Below are 24,285 nucleotides of genomic sequence, written 5' to 3'. Positions count from 1 at the left end.
CGTATATGAGGGGTTCACCCCATTGTCAATACCTTGCTCTGTACAATAATGCTTAAATTTTGTCCCAATTCGTTAAGAATGACCCCTGAATCACAAAGGCCGCAGAATAAAAAGTTGACATCAGTAAATTACTTTAGCGTAAAGAGTGAAGTATTAGGAGGAGGTGAAACCCATCCCGTTTGTAATAATTTCTGTTCGTTTCAGGTTTTGGAGAATCGCCTGCTGTGGCTAACGCGTCATATATAAGTTCAACCCTGGCTCAACAAAGAGACCCAACTGCAGCTAAAGACAGAAAAGAACTCCTAAGAAGGCTTGAAGAGTCGAAGAAAAAATTACAAATTGTAAGTTTTGCATACAGCTTATTCCTGAATTTACATTCTACTTTCTCGCCTTTACTTTAATTTTACTTCAATTTGCTTTGATTTTACTTTTTTCTCTTTTATTTTTATTTTTACTGAAATTATTTATTACTTTTGTTTCTAAAAAAATCTGAACCAAATATTAATAAAACATCAATCGTAGACTGGCCGAATCAAGACTAAATGCCATTTTTTGTAAGTAAAATATACCAACACATAGGTCAGCGGTGGTTCTAGGCCAAGGTGGGGGAGCAGCTGCTCCATAATTTTTTCTGAAATCTGATATTAAATTCCTTTTATTTTATATTTTTACACTCCTGGGTTATACCTTGCTCTCTCCGCCAGATTATGAGGTACAAAACCGCTAATGACATCTTTCATCTTCTATTAAGGGCACTGACAATAAAAGGCACAAAAGAATCCGTATATCGACTTGATCTACATTTGGGTGGCACCACTCGGTTTGTACACTGCTCTTCTAGATGTGGCACCATCCAGTGTTGGCGAGTAGCCCCTGGCTGGTAATAGTAATGTGTCGGATTTTATCACAAGACATTGAGCTTCTTTGAGAATCCTAATAGCGGCACTTTCAAGATAATAGATTTTGTTAACAATACATTTAATGAATTTCGATGATATAACCAGCGATATATTAGGGCGCTAATAAAACTTGACCGCATTGACGTCAAACGCTTTGGATTACAACCCATAATATTAGTGTTGCTACTCTTAGAAAAAAAATCCTGTTCTCTCTGCGGTTCTATTCCATGTTACTTTAGTTAGTAACAATTACATCTAAGATTACTTCAGTTATTTCAGTTAGTAATTAAATAAAAAAAAACTAGTTTTTTAAACAGAAAGTAAGGAGCGATATTAAAACTTAAAACGAACAGAAATTACTCCGTATATGAAATGGGTTGTCCCCTCCGCAATCCCTTGCTCTTTACGCTAAAGTTTTTAATTGTTTTAAAAAGTACAATTGTGGCAAATAATCAAACTTTAGCGTAAAGAGCAAGGGATTGCAGAGGGGACAACCCATTTCATACACGGAGTAATTTCTGTTCGTTTTAAGTTTTAATATCGCTCCTTACTTTCGGTTTAAAAAACTAGTTTTTTTTATTTAATTTCTGAATGTTTTTGAATTAATGCATTTTTGATTTTGGCTCTCCGCTCATTAATTATCAAAATGAAATTTTCATATTATTTTTTTTTTTTTGGCTAAACGGCTTTCTCTTAGTTTTGATCAGACGATTTTGAGAAATAAGGGATGGGGAAGTAGGCCTAGTTGCCCTCTAATTTTTTGGTTACTTAAGAGGGCAAGTAGAACTTTTAATTTTTAACGGACGTTTTTATTAGTAAAAAATATACGTAACTTAAGAATTAGCTTACGTAACAAACTTTTATACTCTTATATTTTTTATTATGCATATGAGGGGGTTTGCCTCCTTGTTAATACCTCGCCTTTTACACTAAATCTTAAGTTTTGTCCCAATTCTTTAAGAATAACCCCTGAATCCGAAAGGCCGGGGAATAAATAGTTGAAATTACTAAAAAATACTTTAGCATAAAGAGCAAGGTATTTATCACCTCCTAAATACCTCGTTCTTTATGCTTCAATCTCAGACGGCGAAACAGTCGGGAAAAGGGGGATGGGGCTCCTGTTGATAATTGGATTGGCAATGCTGGAAGGCTCTGGACAATGGAAGCGAGAAATTTATTTAGACTATTTGCAGTAACATCAGGGGGCTCTGGTAAATTGAAATTCAGCTGGTCAAGACTCCTGCCACATAGCTTTTTAACCTCGGAATACCAGTTTTTTGGCTTATTAGTGAACAATTCTTCGATCTTATTTTTGTAGTAGGATCGCGCCAATTTACGAATTTCTCTTTTAATTGATTTTCTTAGTATATTGGCTTTATCGATATTTTTGTAGGTAAGAGCTTGAAACTTCTACAGTAGTGTTCTCTGCTACGCTGAATCTGATGTTATGATTTTTGTTACGATTCTTTGACTTTTAGGGGGTGTTTCCCCCTATTTTTCAGAATAATGCAAAAAATTCAGGCTCGTAACTTTTGATGGGTCAAACTAAACTTGATGAAACTTATATATTTAGAGTCATCGTAAAAATGTGATTCTTTTGATTTTACAATTCGAATAAAAATTTCATTTTTTAGAATTGCTACTGAGCCGGGTCGCTCTAAATAATTAAACTTAAAAAACCAAGTTTTTTCAACTGAAAGTAAGAAGCGACATTAAGACTTAAATCGAACTGAAATTACTTCGTATATGAAAGTGGGTATTCCCTCCTCAACGCCCCGCTCCTAACGCTAAAGTTTGACCCTTACTCGCAACTCTACTTTTAAAACAGTAAAAAAAACAGTAGCGTAAAGAGCTTTTTATGGGAGTTTCAGTAACTATTGAGCCGGGTCGCTCTTTACTTACAGTTTGTTACCACAAACTGTTTGATTACGTTTCAAAACCTTAACTGAGATCATTGACATATTGATCTTTTTTTCTGTATTACCAAAGCATTATATTCATTAAACTTTCATAAAACTTTAAAAAATTAAACGAATGGAAAAAGCATTCTTCTAAAGTAAGAAGCAACTTAAAACTTAAAACAAATTGAGATTACTCTGTATATTAGGGGGATTGCACCCTTATATAGGACACCTTGCTCATCAAATGAATGTTTTTTAGAACTTTGAAACATGTTTATTTTAAAAAAGCCAAATTTCAGAGTGGAGGGCAAGGAGCTAAAGAGGAGATAGTCACCCTCATATAAAGGATAATCTGCTCAAATAGGTTTCAAATCTGTTACCTGCCTTCAGTTGAAAAGCTTCTTTTTTTATTTAATTTCTCATTGTTTTTCAAATCGTACCCAGGCCGAACCAACATATAATTTGAGGTAGTGGTCCATAAAATCCCTGGTAAATTGCTTTTTAAGTGTGTAAATCAGTAATTGTAAGTTTATTAGTACCGTCCTATGTTTAAATTTGCATCTTTAATTTGAAAAAAAAAATCGCGATGAATGACAAAACTTTGGTCAAAAGTCCTTGTTGGTATTGCTACTAAGGATTTTGGTTGGATGGAAAGGAGTATTATTGTTTTTATGGATGTAAATTCTATGAAACTTTTGATCTTCTACATAACTGAAGCCATCACAATCTCTACGGCAGTATTTTCTTATCGATAAATACATTACATATATTAGTTTAAAAAGATTGAAGTACTTCATATAAATAGAAAAAAATTACCATTTAAAATTGTAGAAAACTAAGTTCCCAGTAGAATTTCCCACCCCAAAGAAATATCCTGGTGGGGTTGATGATAGCCTGCCTTGCCTTTTCCACCTTTTTGCATTTAGACATGGGAATGTAACATTTTAGCTGTATAGAAAGACATTTTAATTAATTCTTACCCCCCTACGTCTTTCAGGATTAACCTGAAGCCTCATGAAGATATGGCAGTTTGTCCATGAAAATGTACTTTTTTTAAGAATCTACCCTACCCCCACCTAAACAATGACTCACCTATACATTTTGCATGCTATTCAAGTGTTCTTTTCATTTGAGAGTTTTTTCCTAAAAGTATTTAAAAATAAACTTATTCCTTCAAAAAAAAAATATCCTGAAATATATATTCCCTGTCACCCAACCACCCCTTCTGTTTTAGCGTCTGCCCCCCACCTGGAAAATTTTATCAGGGCCCTATGGCGGCCTCCTATACGGAATAATTTCTGTTTGTTTTTAGTGTCAATGCTGCTTCTTACTTTCAGGATTCAGAGTACCTTCTTTTATAGGAAACAGAGACAGAATGTATTCAGTTTGAGGAAAATTTTGATGGATTTCTTTCCAGACGCTTCGATAAAAGGGAAGGCACGGAAATAACTGATACGGTAGAGTCAAGTAAGTTTTCATTATTTTCGGTTGCCAGTCAGAAGTCAGTATTGCCAGTGAATGTATTGCTATTTCACAGGCATGTCTCTTGCATGAGCGCCGGTAAAATAAACTGAAATATTTTGCCCCTTGATGATTTGATAGAATTAGTGATAAGTTTCAAAACTGGAAATATTAATTGGTCGTTTTCGAAATTGTAGGTGGTAGGATTTGTCACCGCCTTTCTGAAATCGTATTATGCGGACTTGCTGAATACCACTGCTTATCTTAGTAACGCTATATTTTTGGTAGAGACATCAAATATCATATTAAGCTTTTTTTCAGTTGCGTTACAATTATAGATATCATAAGCATGGATTTGGAAAGTAGCATGTTCGTTTTGCCTTTCAGTATTTTTGTTATTTTCAAGTGCCAAAAACCACATTTGGGCCAAAGTGGGCCCTCACTTTCAATTACCTCCATTCAAATGGATCCCTTTTTCAATTAGCCTACAAATATATATCATAACAGAGTGGAGGGGAAGAGGAGATTGAACAGCTTATAGTCACTGGTGATATGGTATCATCACAATGTTATTGGTATCAAAAGTGTATGTATTTATTTAAGGACCATTATGAGTAATATAATCTTAATCATAATTTTTCTTTTCCAAAAAGACAAGAAAAATTGTTAAAAAGGAACCTTTAGAAGCTGCATTTGAAATTAATTTTTAACTGCACTGCATATGTATGGTGTGTCGCAAATAATTATCTGCATGCGATTTTTTTTATCTCCCCTTTTCTCTGTTTTTCCGCTCTAATCTGGTGGTAGTGTAAAGTAAACATTTTATTTGAATGAACGAGTGATTGAATCAATGAATGCGTGAATTGGATGAGCGATATAGTGACTAAAATAACAATATAGTCAGTGTGTATCTTCTGATTTAACTTTTTCTCCTTTCTTTTTCTTTTCCCATCAATATTCTCCCTTTAATGCTTTGTTTCTTCTTTTTTGCCCGGTGAATTTATTGTTAAATTTCTTGGTAATTTTCTTCCTCTACTTTATATAATTTCTAGAGCTATAATCCTGAAATTTAGAGGTTACTAGTCTTGAAAAATTTAAATTTGTTGCCTAGCAATGGAATTTTTGTCCCTCCCCCCTATAAATATAAAAAAATCGTGAAACTTCTGTTTGGGACACAACTGATGTCACAAGTTTATTTTCTTGTTAATATGACACAATATTTTTCTCTTTGTCTTTTTTTTAATATTCTGCAAGAATAATCTCATTTGTATCATACAGTTTCTATGGGGTTTAGAAAAACATATTGTCTTTCAAGCTAGAAAACAGCCGTATTTATTGTTTTATAGTTGTTAGTTTTTTAAGTCGTCTCTATAAATATTGATTTCTGTTTCTTTCGAAGAATGTGTTAATTCATGGAAGCCTCCAAGGAAAGTTAAATTACTGGCAAGATTCAGTAATTCAATTCCTCAGTCAACTGAACACGAATACGAGGAAATCTTGTCAGAAATAAAAGGTAAGACTGCAATAACTCTTTGGTTTTGAAACCGATCAGTTCCTGCTTTAATGGTTACTCCTATCGCCAATAGCCCTCATATATTGATCATATATTGATTTGACCTGAATGTTATGCTTAATGGCCTGACATGCCAATTGTCTCTTTTTGCCAGTGCGTCAAAAAAGCCATAGTGCTCTTCCAAGAAGCTCAAATTCAAGCAGCTTTAACAGCAGCTATTAAAAATCCTGTTGTCAAATCCCTGAAGATGATTGTTTTGACCTTGCAAAAACGTTGATCTCTTACAAACACATGTATTCCCTCCACCAGATGAGTTATCTAAGCTTACTTTTAGAAGAGTAAACCCTTTAAGAATAATTTACCAATACACAGCCTGTCAGGATTTCCTTGAGCAGAATGCAATCCGTCAAAAATACTAAAAATTAGCTTAGTCTGATTATTTGTTGCAATCTAGAGTAGGGTAAAGGTACCGACAATTCGACAGTTTTTGTATTAAAAAAAAATTATAATAAATTCTACTCCAGAAGGCTTAATTTAAAGACTTTTGGTTTGAAAAAGGTTTCAGTGTGTATGAACAATATCTACAAATCTAAAGGTTTTATTAAAAGTTGGAAGTTTTATCAGAAAAGGGTACGAACTCCAATTTTATTACATTGGAGCGTTTTCACCTATAAATTCGACAGAATAGAAAAATTACCTGTTTTCATTGTAAGTCGGAGCCCAATTCGACACGTGTCGAAATACTTAGGGTATCGGTAGATCCCTGTGGATTTCACCTGCCTATTCTTTTTTACTTTATTTCTCTATTTCTCTTCAACTTTTTGAAATTGTAAATGTATAAACACTATTCAGATAGTGGAAGCAAAAATCTTAAAAAATTGCATCAAGTTTATACTTAATGCAAAATCTATACTGTCTAGAAATTATATACAAATCTATACTGCATCTACTTGATGCATATACTTGATACTGCATACTTGATGAAAATGTTGTCAAAATTTGACCATTCCAAAGTCAATCTACCAGTTTAATACACTTTAGAACATTTTATTGTTAACTATCCTTTGTCTGTAGAGTCCAGAATGTTTGAAATATGCTTGTCAAACAGTTCGTGGCAACGAACTGTAGTAAGGAGCGACCCGGCTCAATAGTAACCAAAACTCTAAAAAACAAAATTTTGATAGCAATAGTTACATCAAAAGAATCGCATTTTAATGCTGATTTTAAATATATAAGTTTCATCAAGTTTAGTTTTGCCCATCAAAAGTTACGACCCTGAGAAAATTTGCCCTGTTCTAGAAAATATGGGGAAACACCCTCAAAAAGTCAGAGAATCTTAAAGAAAATCACACCATCAGATTTAGCGTATCAGAAAACCCTGCTTTACAAGTTCCAAGCTCCTATCAACAAAAATGTAGAATTTTGTATTTTTTACCAGAAGACAAATTACGGATGCGTGTTTTTTTGTTTTTTTTCAGGGGTGGTCGTATCGCTGAAGTGGTCCTAGAATTTTGTGAGAGGGCTCATTCGGACGGAAATGACAAGTTCTTGGGCCCTTTTATGTGACCTAAGAAATTGGAGGGCACTATAGTAATGGTTCTTGGGAAGTGTACAAACGTTTTCAGGGTGATTTTTTGGTTGGTAGGAGGGGTTGAGAAGAGGGGTTACGTGGGGGAAACTTTCCATGGAGGGATTTGTCATGGGTGAAGAAGATTTCCATCAAGGGGGCGCAGCATTTTCTAACATTATTTAAAACCCCAATGAAAAAATAAATATGAAATTCTTTTTTTTCAACTGAAAGTAAGGAGTAGCATTAAAACTTAAAACGAACAGAAAATATTACGCATATAAGGTGTTCACCTCCTCCTAATACCTCACTCTTTACACTAAAGTATTTTTAGTAATTTCAACTATTTATTCTACGGCCTTTGTGATTCAGGCGACAAAATTTAAGCTTTAGTGTAAAGAGCGAGGTATTGACGAGTGGGCTAACCCTCTCATATACGTAATAAAAACATACGAATATAGAAGTTTTTTTCGTAAGCTAATTCTTTTTTATGTATATCTATTACTAATAAAAACATTCGTAAAAAACAAAAGTTCTAGTTGCCTTTTTAAGTACACAAAAAATTGGAATGCAACCGGGCCTCTTCCCCCCTCCCCTTTTCTCATAATCACTGGATCAAACCATGGGAAAGCCATTTAACCAAATAAATAAATATACAAATTTCGCTTTAATGATTCACCTGTGGAGAACCGGAATCAAAACATGGATTAACTAAAAAACATTCAGAAATTAAACAAACAAAAAACAAGTTTTTTTAACTATAAGTAAGGAGTGACATTAAAACTTAAAACGAACAGAAATTACCCCGTATATGAAAGGGGCTGTTCCCTCTTCAACGCCTTGCTTAAAACAGTTCTTTTGGCTGATTCTTAGATCTATTGAAGGTGAGATGTTACAAAACCCACAATAAGTTAACTTCTTCTTTAAGCACTGCCGATCCCATAAACTAATTGAAGTACTTTTATTTTTTCATGACTTTTGATTTTCACAAAAGTTAAAATACTGATTCCTTGATTCTTTTATTATTTCCATTTTAGATCTCTTTAATAGTTTCCTGTATATAGTGGACCTTCATTAGCCTATTGGACTCATTTTTACTATCCTGAAGTGTTTAAGTGAAACTACTTGAACCATTTTTATTTTAATGATTATGAATTCTCGTAGAAGTTAAAATACTGATTCATTAATTCCTTCATTATTTCTATTTTTAGATCTCTCTAATCATCTGCCTATGATAAATGGAACTTCAAGAACCCTTTGCTGTTCCTGCCGTTCCCTTGCCGTTTATCCTGAGTCATTCGCATTAACCCTTACGGCAGACTCGGATGGAAGGACAGGGCTCGGACGAGCAATTAAAGCTCGTAAAGAAAAAAAATGGATTCTGGGGGAAATGGTTATCGGAACACCAGCAGCAAGGTATGGTTAAGATACATCACATTATGGCTAGAACATATAACACACATATACAATTCATTACTGATCCCACGGAAAAATTTGTCAAGGAAGCACGAAAAGAGTTTTATTATCTAAAAGGAAAAGGCGAAATCTCAGATCAATTGTACAAACAATTTTACCCAGGTGGGTGCACGTCTCCTTGCTTTTATGGTGTTCCTAAAATTCACAACCCTAGTAATCCATTTCGATCCATTCTTTTCTCAATTAATTCGTCTAGAGCAAAAATAGTAAAATTCTTATCAGTTACATTTCCCTCACTAATTCAGGCTCAAAATACTGTATTAAAACCTCCGCTGATTTTGTTTTCAAGTTAAAGCAAGTTTTGGTCAAACCAAATATAAGAATGTGCAGTTTCGATGCAGATTCAATGTATTCCAATTGGGATCCTCAAACATCCGAAAGGATTTGGAGCACTAACTCAGTTCTAATCCATCCATATAAAAAAATCTACACTTTGGAACCAGGCACTTCTTTCCCTTACAAATCTTTTAACATAATTTCTTTTTACTTCCATCATAAAGACATTTCTTACAGGCAGAAATATTTGGCTTTCAATGGGCACCCTTTTCACCAATTGAGGCTAATATCTTCATTGAAAACCTTGAAAAAAGGCTATTTTGCAAAAAATTTGTAAACCGGATTTTCGGGTTCGTTTTAAAAATGATAGTTTTTTTGTGGGGCCATGGTAACTAATCTCTGGGCTTACGGATAGAATAACTCAGCTCTCTCTCTCTCTCTCTCTCTCTCTCTCTCTCTCTCTCTCTCTCTCTCTCTCTCTCTCTCTCTCTCTCTCTCTCTCTCTCTCTCTCTCTCTCTCTCTCTCTCTCTCTCTCTCTCTCTCTCTCTCTCTCTCTCTCTCTCTCTCTCTCTCTCTCTCTCTCTCTCTCTCTCTCTCTTTCTCTCTCTCTCTTTCTCTCTCTCTCTTTCTCTCTCTCTCTCTCTCTCTCTCTTTCTCTCTCTCTCTCTCTTTCTCTCTCTCTCTCTCTCTAAATATTCCTGCCTGTAAGAAATGTCTTTATGATGGAAGTAAAAAGAAGTTCTGTTAAAAGAGCTGTAAGGGAAGGAAGTGCCTGGTTCCAAAGTGTAGATTGTTTTTTATATGGATGGATTAGAACTGAGTTTGTGCTCCAAATCCTTTCGGATGTTTGAGGATCCCAATTGGAATACATTGAATCTGCATCGAAACTGCGCATTCTTATATTTGGTTTGACCAAAACTTGCTTTAACTTGAAAACAAAATCAGCGGAGGTTTTAATACAGTATTTTAAGCCTGAATTAGTGAGGGAAATGTAACTGATAAGAATTTTACTATTTTCTCTTTCTTTCTCTCTCTCTCTCTCTTTCTCTCTCTCTCTCTCTCTCTCTCTCTCTCTCTCTCTCTCTCTCTCTCTCTCTCTCTCTCTCTCTCTCTCTCTCTCTTTCTCTCTCAGGTTCTGTAAAATTCTGTCAGAAGCTATAAAAAGAAAGGTTGATCCTTCTGTTATTAAATGTCTCCTCCATATGTAACAAACAGTTCGTGGTAACGAACTTTATTAATCAGCGACCAGGCTCAATAGTAACCGAAACTCTAAAAACGGAAAATAGAATATGAAAAAGTATTTTCAACTGAAAGTAAGGAGCAGCGTTAAAACTTAAAATGAACAGAAATTATTATGCATATGAGGGGTTCACTTCCTCCTAATCCCTCACTCTTTACGCTATAGTAATTTTATTAATTTCAACTATTTATTCTACGGCCTTTGTGATTCAACGGTCATTCCCAAGGAATTGGGACAAAATTTAAGCTTTAGTGTAAAGAGCAAGGTATTGACGAGGGGATGAACCCCCTCATATACATAATGAAAACATACGAATATAGAGGTTCGTTACATAAGTTAATTCGTAAGTTGTATTTCAGGGGTATGTATTTCAGGGTATCAGACAGGGTGGTTTAACTTCACTTGCTCTTTTTAATAGCTCAGTTTCTACTGCTCAATGCTCTGTCGAGTGCACGTATATTTATGTTGGAATCTATGTTTCTTTATTTACCTACTCTGATGATATTTTGAATACAAGTCCCACCTTTTTGGGAAGTAAGAGAACTTTTTCAAATCGGTATGAATTTTAATATCCATAAAACTGTAGCTTTCAGTTCGATAAAACTGTAGCTTTCAATTGCTTTCAATCCTTAGGTTAATTCTGACATACGACTTTCTGATATTCTTATATATCTTGATATGCCCATTGCAACAGTCTAAATCACAATTCAACAGTCTAAATGTGTCCCATCTTCTTCCCCATTTGAATTTTTTCTGCTTCAAATAAAAAAATATTAATTATACTTATTTTAAATTCACAAAGTATTTGCTGCATCTACCTGTTTGGACCAACAATTCTTCTCTAGGACAAAAATTTTAATTGATTCTGCCTACCAAATCCTCTGCTATAAAACTCAACCACCAGTGGTCTTCCCTCTTCGTACAGTATGCAGTTGTTTGTGTTTGTTGATTGTAATCTCTCTTTTTGTTGTTGTTTATTTTGTCTTTTGATTTTTTTTTTCGTCTTATTCCGTCACTAGAGCTGCAAACCTTCTTTTGTTTTGTTGATGAGTCAGATACAAATTCATTGATTGATTGATATGTATATTTATTAAGTTACAATCAATTTACCTAGTTTCTAGAGATTTAGGGGGGAAATCCTTTGTAAAAAAAAAAAAAAAAAAAAAAAAAAAAAAAAAAAAAAAAAAAAAAAAAAAAACAGACCATCTAACTTTAAAATTTGTAGAAAAACCTGTAACTTCAAGCTGTGAAACTAGTTTTCTTGGGACTGCTAATATGTACCCAAATTCATACCTTTAGTTTAAATCTTTACTATACAATCCTTGTATAAGTCCTTAGATCAAACGTAAACTTTCAGCAACACTCGTAAGGAGACCAAAAGTGAACGAGAACAGGCATTGGAAATCAGCAGTTTTTATTTGTTTAATCACTCATTTAAAAGACAAATTAAAAAAAAATCATGTAAAGAATTGTCCAAAATGTCCTAAGGGAATTTGGTACTTATTGACCTATTTATTCGCATTCTAGTACTGAATAGTCTGCTTGCAGGTTTGAATTTTATCAAAGTAATTTATTGATACTAATTTATAGATCAGGATGTCTTCAACCTGGAGACAGGGTTTTGGCCCTAAACGGCAGAACAACAGCGAGTTTAAGTCCTGTCAATACTGCCCGAATCCTTGCAAATCTTCGTCCTGAGGATACTTTAGATTTACTCGTTGAATGCGATGTGGCTCACAGCTTAGTCCCTAAACCTGGCCAAGTCTTTGATGCCAATGTGGCAAACAATGGATTAATACTTGGATTGGATATGCGCAGTAAGGGAACCGGAATTTTCCTTCTATTTGAACTAGTCTGTAATTACGTGACTCCGAAAGGCTTTACTCTTGTCCAAAACTCATAAATATTATAGTGTTTAAAGTCATCTAATTCTAGGTGACTTTGTAAGGTTACCTGAACTTTATTTGAACTAAATTATGTGGAAGCTTCCCTTTAGGTCTGTGTTTGATATCAACACCAAAATTATGGTTATGGTAAAATATATACATACATATATTTATATATATATATATATATATATATATATATATATATATATATATATATATATATATATATATATATATATATATATATGCATACAATATATTATATATATATATATATAGATATATATATATATATATATATATATATATATATATATAACCTATATATATATATATATATATATATATATATATATATATATATATATATATATATATGTTATATATATATATATATATATATATATATATATATATCTTCTACAGAAAAAAAGTTCATTTTTACAAAATATTGATGAATGTGTTTTTACAAAAAAAATGAATATAGTTCATTATGAATGGTTTCAGTGAAGAGAATATCATGTAGTATTTTATTATAATAAATACGAAAGCTGGCTCATAAAAACTTAAATATTAATGAATATTAGTATTCTTAGCTTTAGTGGCAGTACTACATCAGTAATAATTACAAAAGACAAGTCAAGGCCAAAGTTAAAGGTCCAATAAAAAAACACAATTTTAGAAGGGCGTTAACTCTAATTTAAAGTCATTTAAAATGTTTAAAGAGTTGGCTGTTGAAAATGTAGCATGGATAAATATGATAAGAAAATTGGTGAAAGTGAGAATAACAACATCTAAAGAAAATCACATGGAAAAACGACAGGGAGAATTATATTGAATTGTAAACAAAATTTTGAACAGTAATCTGCGGTTGGAAACTGGGAAAGTTGTGTTTTGTTATCTGTAATGCATTAAAAAAGAAGTGAGATGATATATGAATCTAAATTGTTAAAGCAAAAGGTTTTGAAAAAGTTTCATATGTAAAGATGAACAAAAATGGACAATGAAATCTACCCTTCGAAAAAAAGATACAGAGATACCTGGCCACAAAACAAAATCCCCTTGATTGAATTTGTCTCCCCCCATGACATATTTCTCCAAGGACAGATTCTCCCACATATCCCCCTCCCCTCAACCCCCCCTCCCAACCAAAAAATCCTTCTGAAAACGTCTGCACACTTTCCAATAACCATAACTGTATGTAAACACTGGTCAAAGTTTGTAACTTGCAGCCCTTCTCCAGGGGCTGTGGAGGAGTACGTCATCCCCAAAGACATATTTGTTATGGTTTTTGACTAAGTTGAACAAAATGGCTATCCTAGAATTATGATCTGTTGACTTTGGGGAAAAATGAGCGTAGGAGGGGGCCTAGGTGCCCTCCAATTTTTTGTTCATTTAAATAGGGAACTAGAACTTTTCATTTTTGTTAGAATGAGCCCTCTTGCGACATGGTCGAGCGCTCTTGCAACAGGACCACTTGGTCGATACGATGACCCCTGGAAAAAAAAAATTAAAGATAAAATAAAAACAATGATCGTTCTTCTGGCAAAAAATACGAAGTTCCACATTTCCCCCCTATTTTCTAGAGAAAATAAGGCAAATTTTCTCAGGCTCGTTCTCTTGATGACAAAGACTAAATTTGATGAACCTTATATATTTAAAATCAGTATAAAAATATAATTCCTTCAAATCATTTTTTAGTATCAAAATTCCGTTTTTTAGAGTTTTGTCTACTATTGAGCCGGGGCGCTCCTTACAAACCACGAACTGTTTAATTTACGGTTAGATTTGCAATCATTTGTTTCATTTTTGGCTGTCTATAGTAATAACTATAATAACTTGCTTGGAATGTTAGTCTTTTGTTAACAGCAGTGAAGACTGTTTAGCAAAGATCCCTTTCGAAATGTTATTTTTACTCCGTTATTTCTTTTTCACGGGCTGACTGTTCTCCAAGTTTTAGCAAGATTTACAATATTTTAGAGATTCATTATGTTATAAATTATAATAATTAACAGCAAAATTTAAACACTAAAAGTAGGTTTGAACCAAGAATAAAGTTTAGAAATTAGACAAGAAATTTTCTACAAAAATTGCTATTATATATCCTGACTTCTTCTGTAATATCTTCATTTGATTTTTTGTTTTAAGAAATTGTAATTTCTGGTCAAATTTATTAGAAGTGTTTGCATGTTCATTTATTTAGATAAATATGCCTTTTTAGCTACTTTCTCATAAAGTAAAGATAAATTTGAAAAATTGTAAAGAGTAAAATGAATTTTCCTTTTTTTTCTTAGAAATGTTTTTACAAGCGTGCTCGCAAAAATCGCCAAACAGCAGTTTGTCCAGGGAACTAGAAAGTTTAAAACTAGTTCTATTTTAATTCACAAAAATTTATACAATCTTCCCTTGGAAAAAAAAAGAAAAAAATCGCACATTCGTGAACTTTTTTTCTTGTAAAAAGTACAAAATTCTATATTTTTGCAGATAGGAGTTTAAAACCTCGACAGTTGGACTCTCTGATACACTGAATACGATGGTTTGATTCTTAAAAAGATTCTTTGACCTTTAGGGGGTCAAAGAATCCCCCCCCCCCCTTTTCTAAAAATCTCGTATAATTTCTCAGGCTTGTAGTCGTTGACGGGTTGCACTAAACTCAATGAAACTTTATATGTTTGGATTCAGCAGAATGAATCAAAAAACGTTTTTAGAGTTTTGGTTACTATTGAGACGCATTGATCAATGCTTACAGATCAAACAGTTCGTGGTAACGAACTGTAGTAAGGAGCGACCCGACTCAATAGTAAACGAAACTCTAAAACACGGAATTTTGATGCTAAAAGATACATCAGAATAATCGGATTTTCATGCTGATTCTAAATATATAAGTTTCAGCAAATTTCGTCTTTGTCATCAAAACTCCCCTCAACTCCCCAACATACTCCCCTCTTCTCAACCCCTCCCCTTAACTAAAAAATTATTCTTAAAACATCTGTACACTTCCATATAACCATTACTATGTAAGCACTGGCCAAAGTTTGTAACTTTTAGCCCCTCCCATGGGGAGTATGGGGGAGTAAGTCGTCTCCAAATACATAGGTATAAGGTTTTTTGACTATGGTGAATAAAATGGCTATCTCAGAATTTTGATCCAGTGAATTTGGCAAAATAATTATCGTGGGAGGGGGCCTAAGTGCCCTTCAATTTTTTGGATCACTTAAAAGGGCACTAGAACTTTTCATTTCCGTCAGAATGAGATCTGTTCCAATATTCTAGGACCACTGGATCAATACGATAATTGTAGAATATGGATCACCCATGGATATGATCGTATGCGATCAAAAGATCAAAAACAAAGAAAGAAAGAAAGCGCGCATCCGCGATTTTCCTTCTGGAAAAAAAAAACGAAATTCCACATTTTTGTAGATAGGAGTTTGAAACTTTTGTAATAGGGTTCTTTGATACGCTGGATCTGATGATGTGATTTTCACTAAGATTATTTGATTTTTAGGGGGCGTTATTTCCCTCTTTTGAAAAATTTCTCACGCTTGTAGTCTTTAATGGGTTACACTAAAGTTAATAAAACGTCATATATTTGGAATAGGCAGAAAGAATCAACGATCGCTTTTACAGTTCTGATTACTATTGAGACGCATTGCTCACTACTTACTGATCGTCACGAGGAACTGTTTGATTTTTACTCTATTTGATTTTACTCTATTTATATTTAGTTTATGTATTTTATTTGCGTTTCCTTTTCTTATTTTATTTGCGTTTCCTTTTCTATTTGTATTCTTATGTTTATCTAACTAGTGTAGCCTACAGTCTAAAAAAAAAGTAAAAAAAAAGTTTCTTACTGTTTTAAAAATAGAGTTAAGAGAAAGAGTCAAACTTTAACGTAAAGAGGGGGCATTGAAGAGGGAACAGCCCCTTTCATATACGGAGTAATTTCTGTTTATTTTGAGTTTTGATGTTGCTCCTTACTTTCATTAAAAAAAACTTTTTTTTTTATTTAATACCTTAATGAAGTTGCATTGCTCAACTACTTTCGGTCACTGTTACTTTCAAACAGTTTGTGGTAACGAACTGTAGTGAGGAGCAGCCCGGCTCAATAGTAACCGAAACTCTAAGAAATAGAATTGTGATATCAATAGTTACATCAAAATAATCACATTTTAATATTGAATTTTAATATATAAGTTTCATCACCCATCAAAAGTTACGTGCCTGAGAAAATTTGACTTATTTTAGAAAATAGAGGGAAACACCCCTTAAAAGTCATAGAGTCTTGCCAAAAATCACACCATCAGATTCAGCGTATCAGAGAACCCTACTGTAAAAGTTTGAAGCTCCTATCTACAAATATGCGGAATTTTGTATTTTTTGCCAGAAAACAGATCACGGATGCGTGTATATTTTTTTCTTTTTTTTCTTTTTCTCAGGGGTGATCGTATCGACCCATTGGTCCTAGAATGTTGCGAGAGGGCTCATTCTAACGAAAATTAGAAGTTCTTGTGCCCTTTTAACTTATCAAAAAATGGAGAACACCTAGGCCCCCTCCCACTCACATTTTTCCTCAAAGTCACCGGAGCAAAATTTTGAGATAGCCATTTTGTTCAACTTAGTCGAAAACCTAATAAATGTGTCTTTCGGGACGACTTAATCCGCCAAGGTCCCCTGGGGAGGAGCAGCAAGCTATTGTTTACATATAGTAATGGTCATTATTAAGTGTACAGACGTTTTCAGGGGGACTTTTTCGAGTTAGGGTGGGAGTGGGTCGGGGAAGGGGGTTACATGGGAGTATATATACATTGAGGATTTTATCATGAGGGAAGAGAATTTCCATGAAGGGGACGCAGGATTTTCTAGCATTATTTAAAGAAAACAATGAGAAAATAAATAAAAGATTTTCACCTGGAAGTAATGAATAGCATCAAAACTTAAAACGAACATAAAATATTGCGTATATCAGGGGGTTTGTCTCCTCCACAATACCCTGCTCTTTACGCGAAAGTATTTTTAGTAGTTTCAACATTATTCTACGGCCTTTGTGATTCAAGGGTCATTCTTAAAGATTTGGGATAAAATTCAAGTTATTGTGTAAAGAGCGAGGTATTGACGAGGGGGTAAATCCCCTCATATACGTAATACAAATAGACAAACATAGAAGCTCGTTACGTAAGTTAATTCGTAAGGTATGTATGTTTATTACTAACAAAAATGTTTGTACAAAAAATAAGAAAATCTATTTGCATTTTCAAGTAACCAAAAATTGGAGGGTAGCTATGCCTCCTCCCCCGCCTGTTTTCATCAAAATCATCCGATCAAAACTATGAGAAAGCTATTTAGCAAAATAATTAATATGCAAAGTTCGTTTTGATTATTCATGTGCGGTGAGCCAAAATCAAAACATGCATTAATTCAAAAACATTCAGAAATTAAATAAAAAAACAAGTTTTTTTAACTGCAAGTAAGGAGCGACATTAAAATTTAAAACGAACATTAATTTCTCTTTATATGAATGAGTGTGTCCCCTCCGCAATGCCTCCCTCTTTACGATAAACTTTTTTTATTGTTTTAAAAACTAGAGTTGTGACAGAGTCAAACTTTAGCGTAGGGAGGGAGGGGTTGTGGAGGGGACAACCTCTTTCATATTCGGTGCAATTTCTGGTCGTTTTAAGTTTTAATGTTGCTTCTTACTTGCAGTGAAAAATTTTTTTTTTTTTTTTTTTATTTAATGCATTCTTAAATCGTGACTTGTTTCCGAAGATACAAGGTATTCTTTATGTGGTGTCAAGTTATTATCTTCGGCAGTGAAGACACCGCAATATAATTTTTTTTTTTTTTTTATGTTAGTTTCTTTCAGCTTAGCGTAAGACAAGACAAAGAAATGTGACAAAATAGATCGAGAATATATAATTTGTGCTACATATTTGCACATTACGGGGGGTGGGGTGGGGTAAAGTGTTTGGATAGTTTTAAGTTAGAAAACAATTCATAATAGATAATATCCAGAATAAATCTACCTCACCCATTAATCATGCAGTCCTACTATATTTTTTTTATGACCAAAACTTTTTCAAGGCTATACTTTTCTAAGTTTTCCAGACAACAAATGGCCATTTAAAAATTTCTATCAGGTACAATTTTTGAACAATATGATTTATGGAAGGAATGGTATCAACCCTCTGATCACTCCAAAACTTAAAAAGGCTCTAGAACTCATGATAACCAATCCAATTAGCCGCTCAAAATTTATATTCTCAACTTTTCTGTATAAACCTTATGTGCACCCAGGGCATAACTTACATCTCCTGCCAGGAGGGTTGTGGGGTGGGGGAGGATGGTCGTCCTCAAGGACATAATTTCCGGACCTTTCAACTACGCTAAACTAAAAGACCATCTTCCGGATTTCCGGACCTTTCAACTACGCTAAACTAAAAGACCATCTCAAAATTTTGACTGGTTGTGCTTGGGGAGGCGTGGGAGGGTTATTAATGCTCTCCAACCACTTTTGACTATTAAAAAAGCAATAGCCTTTTCAATTTGTAAATCAAGTGAGTATTTTTGCAGTTTTTACGACAAATTCTTGATATAAAGGCCCTGGCCTAAAACCAAAATACCCCCTCCCCCAAAAAAAACATTGTGCCGACATCGCTCTTTACTTAGGGAAAGCTATTACGCTGTCTATGACCAAAAAATCGGAGAATATCTAGGGGCTTTCCTCCTCCATCCAGAAAATAAAATTATTAAAAAATCAGAGCAGTGTCCCTTCTAAATGAAGTTTAAATTTAAAACAAAGAAAGATCAATCTAAAATAACAAAGTTTCTTGAGGAAAGTAAAGTGAAGGTAAAACTTAAAACCAAGTTTCCTGCTTGTAATGTAAAAGATATATTAGTACTATTTTTTGAATTATTTTGGTGAAGACATATCCAATTTTGAACCAAACTTCTATTAAAAGAGAGTGCAACTGAGATGAATTTGGAAGCTGAAATAATTTATTTATTTTTACAATTGTAACATTATGTAATTCTCAATTAGGACTAATATTATTTTAGATCTTTCAAGGAATTCAAAATTAAAAAATTATATTTTGATACATTTTTATGCTTGGATAAAAAAAAACAAAGAACAGGACTAACAATTGCAAACAAGACGTTCTGTTCTGTGTATCTTTTCGGTATTTGTTTCTTTTTTGCCTTCTGTGATAACAACTATAATAACTTGTTTGGAAGGTTAGTTTTTGTTAAGTACTGAAGACGCTTTAGCAAAGATCCCTGTCGACATTTTTATTTCTGTTCTGTTAATTCTTTTTCATGGGTTGACAATTTTCCAAATTTCCGAAATATTTTAAATATTATACATATACAATATATTATAATAATTAACAGCAAAATTAAACACTCAAACTAGATTCACACTTGGAGTAAAGTTTAGAAATTGGACAAGAAATTTTCTACAAAAAATTGCTATTATATATCTGACTTCTTCAGTAATATCTTCATTTAATTCGTTGTTTTAAGAAATGATAATTTCTTGTCAAATTTTTCAGAAGTGTGTAAGGTTTGCTTGCGCATTTATTTAGATGAATCTGTCTTTTATACCACTTTCTCCTAAAGTAAAGATAAATGTGAAAAATTATAAAGTGTGAAAATTAACGTTTGTTTTTCTTTAAAATGTTTTCATAAGCGTGCTCGCGCAACAGCAGTTTGTCAGGAGATTTAGAAACCTTATAACTGGTTCTATTTTCAATTTTTTTTTTATACAATTATCCATGGAAAAAAAACAACAAAAAACAAAAAAGCACACATCCGTGACCTTTCTTTTAGCAAAAAAATACGAAATTCCACATTTTTGCAGATAGTAGTTTAAAACCTCGACAGTTGGGGTCTCTGATACACTGAATCTGATGATTTGATTTTCATTAAGGTTCTTTGATTTATGGGGGTGTTTCTCCCCCATTTTGAAAATTTTGTAAAATTTTTCAAGCTTGTATTGTTTGATGGGTTACACTAAACTTCATGAAACTTTATATACTTGGAATCTGCAGAAGAAGCCAGTTCTTTTGATAAATTTATTGGTTTCAAAATACTATTTTTTAGAGTTTTGGTTACTATTGAGACGTGTTGCTCCGTACCTACAGACCGTTACCAGGAACTGTGTGATTTTTGCGAGGTAATTTTACAAACTAGATACAAAAATGCTGTCATATTTTTCTGTCATCACAGCATTATGTTAAGCCCATTTTGAAGTTTTATTGAGAGTTTTTGATGATTTTTGTGATAAACACCACTAGTTTGTGATAATTTTCCCAGTTTAAGCTTTCGCTATGACTACCCTTGAAAGTGTAGTAAATGAATTTGAAATTAGTCACTTCAAAATAAAGGAATATAAACAGATATAATTATCATGATAAGAAAGCTTAGCACATTAATACTTGGGAATGTATTCGATTTATGTAATTTATTCTATTTCAGCACCACTTTCAAGAAAGATTGGAGAGCCATTTAGAATCAATGGAATTTGTGGAGGAAGTGCAGCTCATCGCTGTGGCGGAATAGCTGCTGGAGATTTGCTATTGGCTGTAAATGGCAATATGGTTGCAAATATGGATACCAAAGCATTGGAAGACATTTTGTCAGCAGCGTCGGCAGGTGAAGTGACAACCCTGCTAATACAAAAAGAAAATTCTTTGTCTGGTAAGATTTTAGCATAAAACAAGGGATGCACAGGTGTGATAGCTATTATGTCTGTCTCCCTTTTCCCGAGTCTCTGGATTCATTATTCTTATGAGTATCTTTGTACCAACTTTTGAGGTTGGCAATTGATGCAATTGCATCGGGCCCCGTACTAACACGACAATAATTTGTCATTGCGAAGATCTTAGACCGATACTGGAACTATAGGCAAAATTCCCAGATGCCATTATTATGATGTCTACGACATTTGATGTCTACGACATCGCTGCTTCAACAAAAAATGTGACTCTTCTTAGGGGAAACCGTGTCGCTGGACAGGAAGGATAGTTTAGCCCAGAAATGAGATTTACCAACAAAACAGAGAAATTTCTGTCGTGCAAAAAGAATAAATCCTATTCCGCCAATGTAGTTTCTAATTGTTTACGAGGCAAAGGTTTGAGAACCGTCCAGGCTAAAGCTGATGCTGACTTGCTTATTGTGCTTACATTGGTTAAGTGCACAAATACTGGGGACACTGTAGTTATCGGTGATGATACCAACTTGTTGGTGTTGTTACTTTATCGTTGTATTAGCACCACAGGATCTATCGGGAGAATCAGCCATAGCTAACCACTGCAGACGGAACTTGAAACATCGAAGCCATGCTTAAGAAGATTGGAACTGAAACCTGCAAACTGCTTGCTTTTCATTGTGTAATTCTTGGCTACGACACAACTTCTCATCCACATGGACTTGGCAAAGGGTGCTCATGCTAAGGGTAGAGAGTGGGGTGTGTTTGCTAAATTGACATGGATTAGACTTCTTTTCTGCGCAAATAGTCCTAATATTTTATATGAAAGGAGATAACTGCTTGAAAAAGTCAATAACTATTTGTTTGTTTTTGACTCTTGGGGTTTGTCACTTGTGTGATACGAAACATCTGTTCAAGTCAATTCATCTGCTGTAGGTACAGCCTCGCTAACTTTTTCAACTGCTGTCACCAGCTGTTTTGAGGTAAGGGATTAGGTTTAACATTGTTTTCCAGTGAAGTTTCCAAACACCAATGTTTAATGTGTCAGAAAAAATTGACCTACCTAAAACTATTTTTGCAGTTTAACTTGTGAAAGGATCAACGAGCCAGACTAAGAATTCTTCCTTGAAACATGAAGACTAAATAACACTCTTACTAATTTTTGAAAAATATTTCCAAATGTTATCTGAGAAATTGAGAGTGTCTGGTTCAACCCATGTCCAGTTCAACCCTGATCTCTCCTATTGAAAACTGGGTTTCAAGTGTATTAGAGGCTGATCACTTTATAGTATAAATTAAATAAAAAAAACGAGTTTTTTAACTGCAAGTAAGGAGTGACGTTAAAACTTAAAACGAAAATAAATTATTCCGTATGTGAAAGGGGCTGTCCTCTTCTCAACGTCTCGCTCTTTAAGATTAAGTTTTTTTTCTTTTTTTTTAAGTAAAACTGTGACAAAGAGTCAAACTTTAGTGTGAAAAAAGGGACGTTGAGGAGGAGACAACTCTTTTCATATACGGAATAATTTCTGTCCGTTTTAAGTTTTAATTCTTCTCCTTAAATCCAGTTGAAAAAACTTTTTTATTTATTTATTTTCTCTTTTGATGCACAGAAGTAGAAACTTCAGTTTTTGCTTTCACTCAGATTTTGTATAATTGCAACGCACTGATAAGATTTACACAAAAAAGCTTACAGCCCTTTACACTGAATGACAAAAAAAAAATCCTTATAGCAGCGATCTGTCCCTTTTTTCTCGCTTCTTTTTTTTCATCTTTTGTGAGGAGCACACAGGAAACAGTGTCAAATGGGGAAGAATTGCCATTTGAATCTAATTCAGGAATAGCAACTGCTGCTATTTTATCATCTTAAATGATAAATATTCTCTGTAAAAAAATATATGCCCCATACAGAAAAATTACAGCCCCCACACTGATCGACAAAAAAAAAGAAAAAGTTATTGATTTGGTATCACTGGTTTGTCTAGCTTTTTTTTTTTCTTCTTCCTTTTTTTCCACTTGTGGTTCGCTTAAACGTCATTGAGAGTTATTTAAGTGTTCATTTGAATGGAAATTATTATATTTAGTGCTTTTTTTAATAAGTCTATTAAAAATATTATTAAAATAGAATGGTAATTTTTGACAAAACTAAGAAGACACTTGAAACAGCGTTTTTCGTTTTTGTTTGTGTTCTTTTACTGAGGACCATAGAAAAATTAGCTTTCCTCTTTTCTTCAAAATTGTAATTCCCTTTACCCCACTCCCCCCCCCCCCCCTCCCACCTCAGAAAAATAATTTTCCAGAAAGTTCATAATCGATTCTGTGGCGAGCAAGAAAATAAAGTATTCTTACTTAACTACATGTAAATACAAATATTAGTGAGAACTGGGTTATAAAAGACTCTTCGAACCCTAGCCTTATACACAATAAAATATAGTCAGTTTTTTTAAGAGAAAAAAAAATTTCAGTCTACCCTGAGAGTATCCAAAGCCAACTGAAAATGGAGCAGCAAACACCTGGTTTCTAACGCCCAGAAAGATGAGAATTAAGGTAAATTAAATGTTATTTTAGTGTTTTTAAATTAATGCTTAATTAACCTATGCGGACTGGTTGTATTCCTCATTGATGTTATTAAGAGTTTTAGGAGATGCGGTCAAACAGCTCGGAGTAACGAACGTCTAAGGAGCAACACGTCCGAAATTTCAAAAAACATAGTTTTAATGACAAAAGATATATCCTAAAAATCAAATTTTTATTCTGATGATACACCATTCAAAGTTCAAACCCTCAAATTTACAGACTCTTTATCTTTAAATAGCTACGAACCCATCAAACCCATCAAAACCCATAAAAAGCTACGAACCTGTCAAAGTTTAGGGATAGCATCACAGAAACTTCAAGCAATATTATCAAGAATACGAAAACCCATCAAAAGCTACGAACCTGTCGTGGTTTAGGGGTTAACATCACAAAAACTTCAAGCAATAGTATTAAAACTAAACCATCAAATTAACTTTATTATGGGAACAATAGACGAATTGAAATTGAAATAAACGAAATATATTCAAAATTGCTATTTCCCTAATAGGGATAAGTCTGTGCCACGGTTTGATGATTAAATCACAAGTGGCTATACCCTTGAGGTTCTTGACACCTGTACAATTGTTCAGTTGTGCATTTTTGGCCTTTGGCTTCCTCTGACTGTTAGTGGGCTTACTGCAAATTTTCCCAGATCCCTGCATATTGTAACAATCAAATTGCCTGAGAGTGCTTATTGCCTCCTTTTTTACCCTGCTTTGAAACTTACTGCTGTGCTTGCTTTTGATTTATTTTGCTTGCTTAATTTGATAGTGATTGAGGT

The 24,285-nt window shown here is 33.7% G+C and overlaps 1 protein-coding gene across 1 annotated transcript in view; it reads left to right on the top strand.

Moving 5' to 3' along the window:
* The window catches only part of LOC136035042 (glutamate receptor-interacting protein 2-like), a 49,962-nt gene that overhangs the window by 925 nt on the left and 24,752 nt on the right, over nucleotides 1-24,285 (top strand). The window contains exons 2-7 of the mRNA XM_065716641.1: nucleotides 205-341; nucleotides 4,162-4,267; nucleotides 5,661-5,774; nucleotides 8,553-8,757; nucleotides 11,925-12,151; nucleotides 20,699-20,920. Of these exons, the coding sequence (XP_065572713.1) occupies nucleotides 205-341; nucleotides 4,162-4,267; nucleotides 5,661-5,774; nucleotides 8,553-8,757; nucleotides 11,925-12,151; nucleotides 20,699-20,920 (1,011 nt within the window). The remainder of the gene's footprint in view (nucleotides 1-204; nucleotides 342-4,161; nucleotides 4,268-5,660; nucleotides 5,775-8,552; nucleotides 8,758-11,924; nucleotides 12,152-20,698; nucleotides 20,921-24,285) is intronic.

Source organism: Artemia franciscana, chromosome 13 (genome assembly GCF_032884065.1).
Source record: "Artemia franciscana chromosome 13, ASM3288406v1, whole genome shotgun sequence".
Lineage (NCBI taxonomy): Eukaryota > Metazoa > Arthropoda > Branchiopoda > Anostraca > Artemiidae > Artemia > Artemia franciscana.
This window is presented reverse-complemented; position numbering and strand designations above follow the sequence as displayed.